Below are 6000 nucleotides of genomic sequence, written 5' to 3' on the forward strand. Positions count from 1 at the left end.
GCTGCAGTTATATAAGGTATTAGTGAGACCGCACCTGGAATACTGCATACAGTTTTGGTGTCCATACTTAAGAAAAGACATACTTGATCTCGAGGCAGTACAAAGAAGGTTCACTCGGTTAATCCCGGGGATGAGGGGGCGGACATATGAGAGGTTGAGTAGATTGGGACTCTACTCATTGGAGTTCAGAAGAATGAGAGGCGATCTTATTGAAACATATAAGATTGTGAAGGGGCTTGATCGGGTGGATGCGGTAAGGATGTTCCCAAGGATGGGTGAAATTAGAACGAGGGGGCATAATCTTAGAATAAGGGGCTGCTCTTTCAAAACTGAGATGAGGAGAAACTTCTTCACTCAGAGGGTGGTAGGTCTGTGGAATTTGCTGCCCCAGGAAGCTGTGGAAGCTACATCATTAAATAAATTTAAAACAGAAATAGACAGTTTCCTAGAAGTGAAGGGAATTAGGGGTTACGGGGAGCGGGCAGGAAATTGGACATGATTTTAGATTTGAGGTTAGGACCAGATCAGCCATGATCTTATTGAATGGCGGAGCAGGCTCGAGGGGCCAATTGGCCTACTCCTGCTCCTATTTCTTATGTTCTTATGTAAAGCACGTCCATGGCCTGCGCTGAGGTGAGCTGCACTGACCTGTTGCGGGCTTTGATCGCTTCTTTTTCTTCACCAGCGATTTCTCCAGACACTTGTGCAGGTCACTCAACAGAGCCAGAGACTCCTCACCATTCTAAAAACGGAGAAAAACAGGAGAGATAAAGGCAGCTAGGGACAGCGGGGCCCTGGAGCAGCACTGCTGAGACTAACATTTACTGACGACTCTCATGGTTTGTGATAGTTTTCTTGATGCTGGCCCCTCACTCAGGGATTGTTAAAGTGCCTCACTCATTGTTAAATTCACCAGAAGAGCAAGTGTTTAATGAGGGGATTAATGAGTAAAGGCATCGCAACAAGAATGCAGCAATTAGAAAATGCTTGCTCACTCGGGTTATCTGTTATGATCCAAATGGATCATTTCCTACCTCCCTTGGTGCCTCGACCCCATTTACACCCATTCCCCACTGAATCAGAAATCCATCCAATTCCTGGTTGAATGCTTTAACTGTTGCACATAATCCCTGCAGCAGGTGGCCATTCAGTCAACAAGGGCAAGGCAGGAGATTCAGCCTGTGGAACTTGGCAGGGAGTGGAGAGAGAGAAAAATGACAAAGACAAAATTCTTCACGCACTGCGAAGAAATAAAGAGATGGTGTGGTGGGTCAGACAATGTCCTTTCACCTCTGGGGCCTGGGTTTGAATCCAGATTACAGCGTAAATTGACCCGTCACCTGGAAGGTCCCTGGTGATTCAGGGATCTCAACCTGTTTACTGGTCGGCATCAGGCCACGGCGACACCGCACCGAGATGGCAGCTATGGCACCATGAAGCAGGGAACCAGAGACAGTGACACATTAGCAGACTGCTGTTGTGAGTAAAAGTGCAAAACTAATATTCATAGTGAGGCCCTTCCACACATTGGGATGACAAAAAAAAATGTACAGCCCACACACCGGACAACACCGAGTATTGTGCGTGCATATTAGAAGATTTTTAGTTGCTGGGTACAAAATTAAGTTCTGTAGGAGCAGTGGATTTGAATTCCCTGCTAGTCTCCTTGTGCCATTCCCGAAAGCAGGCGAGACCGCTGCCTGGCTTCTGTCGATCTTCAGCCGCCACTCGGAGCAATGCGAGAGGTGCTCTGGGTTTGCAGATTCTCCCTTCAACCCTACAGGGAAGCAACTGGTTCACCAATGTCCTTTAGGGAAGGAAACCTGGAGTCCTAACCCGGTCTGGCCTACACGTGACTCCAGTCCAACATCAACGGGGTTGACTCTTAACTACTCTCTCAAGTGGCCTGGCAAGCCACACAGTTATATCAAAAAGGCTCACTACCACCTTCTCAGGAAAACTAGGGGTGAGCAATAAATGCTGACCGTGCCGACGATGTGCACGGCCCGAGAATGAATAATAAACATCCAGCGCTTCCCGATGGCCCACAATCAGGCACATTGTCGGAAGTCATGAGAGTGAGTCCACATCCTACACAGTGGGGCTGCTCATTAGTAATCCTCCTCTAGTAACGTTTAACTATGTATTTCACTCCCGAATGAATTACTGGATAACTGCACTCCCCAGTGTGGGGCTCAGCTACACAGATCTGAAGATACCAGGTTCGACTGCCAGCTCGTGCTGAGTTAGCCGATCACAGCTGAGCTATAAGTGGTGCTCCAATCGGCATCAGCAGCGCCCGGAGCCAAGCGTGTGTACATGTTGGGGGGAGGACACGACGAGACTCGGCTGTGCTCCCCCCCTCCCCCCAAAACAAACAGCTTGCTCGCATTCACTGCCCAGCCTTACCCATGGAGAATGGCCACTGGTGCGAGGTGCTGGGGTGGAACCACCGACTGAACCCCAGCGGAGAGTCGATGCTTTCAAGAAAGAAGCAAAGAAAACAGAAAGCTAACTGGTCAACCACTTTCTGGAGGCTTCAGACTCTACAATTTGAAGCAGCCAGGCTGAGAAATACTTTGCAGAAAAGGACCGGGACCCAAACAAAATTAATAGTCAGCAACATAGGAACAGGACTGGGCATTCAGCCCCTTGAGTCTGTTCCGCCATTCAATTAGATCATGGCTGATCTGTATCTTAACTCCATTTACCCGCATTGGTTCTGTCACCCTTGCCCAAGTAAAAATCTATCAATCTCAATTAAGTTAAATATTTCCAGAAAGCTACCAAATCCCACAAGATGTTTGTATTTAAATTAAATGGCTTGGCCCCTCAGCCTGAGACAAAATGACAAAAATCTCACTTGTATCAAAATAAACTAGAGGATGGTATCTAGGTATCCCTTTGCATCCAAGTATGGGCTGTAAGTACCTTGAAGAGATGAATGCCCGAGAGCAGGAAGAGCAGCTGAAAGGCCGAGGCCTCCAATTTCTGAGATTTTTTCTGCAGGTCCTCCACGGACTGGAGCATTCTGTGAACGGACAAGTGACCCGTCAGCACGCACAGCGACTATTTTAACTTTAACAAGGTGACCATACTAGCCACCAACGCAGGTTAACTTAGTGTAGGGCATGCAATGTAAATAGCCAATTCTAGTACACACACAATGCAAGATTGGTTTTACAGATTTTGAGTAACATACTGAAGAAAAGCACACAGAACATGCCCTGGATTTGGAATGAAAAGCTAGTTTATATTAACACTCTTGGGACAGGATGGCAGATTTGCACTGGTTATATTCAGTTACAGCTGAGCAATGAACCAATCACCAGAAGACAATAACTCCAACACGCATGAAGTATGACGATTCAGCCAGATACTCTCCTGGGCAAAGGAGAGGAAGGGGACGGAATTCTGACTCCGGTGTTTTATACCACTGCTACAGGCAAGTCGTTTCTCCCTATGTTCCAGAGTACTATCCCTCCCCCAGCTTTCTGTGTCAATCAGCGGCCCAGTGATTGAACAGGGAACCCTAGTCACAGTATATCGGCTTATTGGCTTTATCACCTGCTCCTTGACTTTGGAAGGCAGCAGCTGAACATTTCACTAGACTGTGGCATACGCTTTAATTGACAAATTTAATTAAACAGTAAAATAAGTAAACAGGAGCAATAAAGCTTTACAGAAGTTACTCAATTTAACTATCTCAAGTAAGTAGAAAATAATCGTACTGCTGTGCTAAGCAATTTATGCATAAATGGCGATTCTTTTCCATTTCTCATTGTCCACGAAAGCTACCTGGGTTTACTACTTTCTGAAAGCTTCAGACAGACTCCACAATTTGAAGCAGCCAGGCGGAGAATTACTTTCCAGAAAACGAACGGGACCAAACAAAATTAACTAACAGCCTGTTAATTTTCTTTATATAAGTTGCCAAATCTCACAAGATGTTTGTATTTGAATTGATTGGCTTGCCCCCTCCCAAGAGAAAATGACTAAGATCTACATCTGTATCAAAATAAACTAGGGCATCTTTTTCTGCAGTGGAGCAGATTTTTTAGCCCCTTATTTAGTGAGAGAATTAAACAGACAATACCATTCTTAATTTTAGACAAATGCTTCATATGTCAAATAACTGTGGCCTTTTGACTAGCACATCCTCAAACGGCAGGGATTCTCTTGCCAACGTACACCCGTCACTGGACAGGAAGGCAGGGAAGCTGACCTCTGACATTCTAAAGTGATCATTCCAGATATCAGTATTCAGCAAACTGGTTAACGGTCGGCTTCAAAACCTCCCTCTCTCCACCCCAATGATTTTACATATACTTTCCTGCTTTGTTGCTTCCCTCCTTCGCCCATACCACTCTCTGACTGAGGCACAAGCAAGCCACCCAGTCCTAGATCTCTGCTTACATCATCACAAAATCTAGGCTCACACTCCAGTGCGGTACTGAGGGAGTGCTACATTGTCAGAGGTGCGGTCTTTCGATTGAGACATTAAACAGAGGCACTGTCTGTCTTCTCAGGTGGGCAGAAAAGATCCTATGCCACTATTTTGAGGAAGAGCATGGGAGTTCTTCCCGGTGTCCTGGCCAACATTTATTCCTCAACCAATTTCATCAAAAACAGATCAAATGGCTGCCATGTTTGTCTACACCTTCTGCTTGGCTAAGATCGGGAATGCAGCATGTGAAGAATTGTCAGTAACAAATGGTGTAAATGTGGCAACAAACCGCACCAGACCACTCAGATTTTAATATAGTCTGTTGTACAGAGGGAAACATTAGAAAGAAAGACTTGCATTTATAATAGTGCCTTTCACAACCTCAGTAGGTCCCAAATCGCTTTACACCCAAAGGAAAAGCGTAGTCACTGTTGTAATGTAGGAAATGCGGCAGCCTGTTTTGTGCTCAGCAAGTTCCCACAAACAGTAATTAAATAAACGACCTGATCATCTGTTTTAAATGTCTAAGGAGCACTCCTGTCTGAATAAATGAATAATCCAGGCAACAGACTGTACATTAGCACCAAGGTTGTACTATATTAAAGGATATTCATTCAGGGCAGGGACAGTATCCTGGAATAATTACACTCAAGGCATGCCGAGAGGCCCACATAAATGGCCTCCCACCATCCAATTTAATTAATTTGGGTTACATACCTGTCCCAGGCTTCGCTCTGCTCTTGCGTGAAGGGTTTGACGACTCTGACTGACGTCTTGTGTGACAGTAGGGCACTGGCATACCGAACCACGCAATAGATCCATAGGCTCCCGTCCGCTGTAACTCCCACCGTACGCTTCTCGCTCCTGCCCGCTGATTCCGTGGAGTCGCCCAGCAGAGGCATGGAGTTCAGATGGTTCAACAGACTGGGGACATCAAAAACAACGCACTGTCATTGCCGTTAAACGACGTACCGCCAGTGATCATTCAGTGATGGCAGCAGGAGGTGGAAAGCAATCTCATTCCATGTTTTAAGAGAATCTCAGTCGTGGGAAATTCCAGAAATAAAAGATAAATGCTGCACTTTTTTTTTGACACACACTTAAAGGCAAAGGTCCCGATTCTTACCCAAAGAACGATTGTCCAATAGTTTGCTGCGTGCCTTGGTCCAGGAGAACGGACAGTGTGGCCTCGGTCTCCGGGATATCAGGTGTATGGTGTTCTGCTATGAAGAAAGCGTGGAAGAAAACAAATCTGGAACCAGAAAAGTTAGAAAGATATTGGTTCAGTTCTGAGCATTACCACAGAGTGACACAGTGAGAGAGACTGAGTTGAGCGAGAGGTGGAGGGGGGGGGTGTGAGACGGAGAGCGAGAGAACGAGGGCGGGGGAGTGGGTGCGCCCCGCGGGAGGGAGGGAGGGAGGGGGGAGCGGGGCGCGCCCGCGGGAGGGAGGGAGGGAGGGAGGGAGGGGGAGCGGGCGCGCCCGCGAGGGAGGGAGGGAGGGGAGGGAGGGGGAGCGGGGCGCGCCCCGCGGGGAGGGAGGGGGAGCGGGCA

At 47.1% G+C, this 6000-nt stretch overlaps 1 protein-coding gene across 3 annotated transcripts in view; it reads right to left on the reverse strand.

Annotated features, from left to right (window-relative positions):
• Positions 1–6000, reverse strand: part of mybbp1a (MYB binding protein (P160) 1a) — an 83317-nt gene that overhangs the window by 39468 nt on the left and 37849 nt on the right. For all 3 annotated transcript variants that reach the window (XM_068007950.1, XM_068007952.1, XM_068007951.1), the window contains exons 12-15: positions 5574–5699; positions 5165–5371; positions 2932–3031; positions 649–742 (exon numbers count right to left, since the gene is read on the reverse strand). In XM_068007950.1, coding sequence (XP_067864051.1) covers positions 649–742; positions 2932–3031; positions 5165–5371; positions 5574–5699 — 527 coding nt within the window. The remainder of the gene's footprint in view (positions 1–648; positions 743–2931; positions 3032–5164; positions 5372–5573; positions 5700–6000) is intronic.

This window comes from Heptranchias perlo, chromosome 28 (genome assembly GCF_035084215.1).
Source record: "Heptranchias perlo isolate sHepPer1 chromosome 28, sHepPer1.hap1, whole genome shotgun sequence".
Classification (NCBI taxonomy): domain Eukaryota; kingdom Metazoa; phylum Chordata; class Chondrichthyes; order Hexanchiformes; family Hexanchidae; genus Heptranchias; species Heptranchias perlo.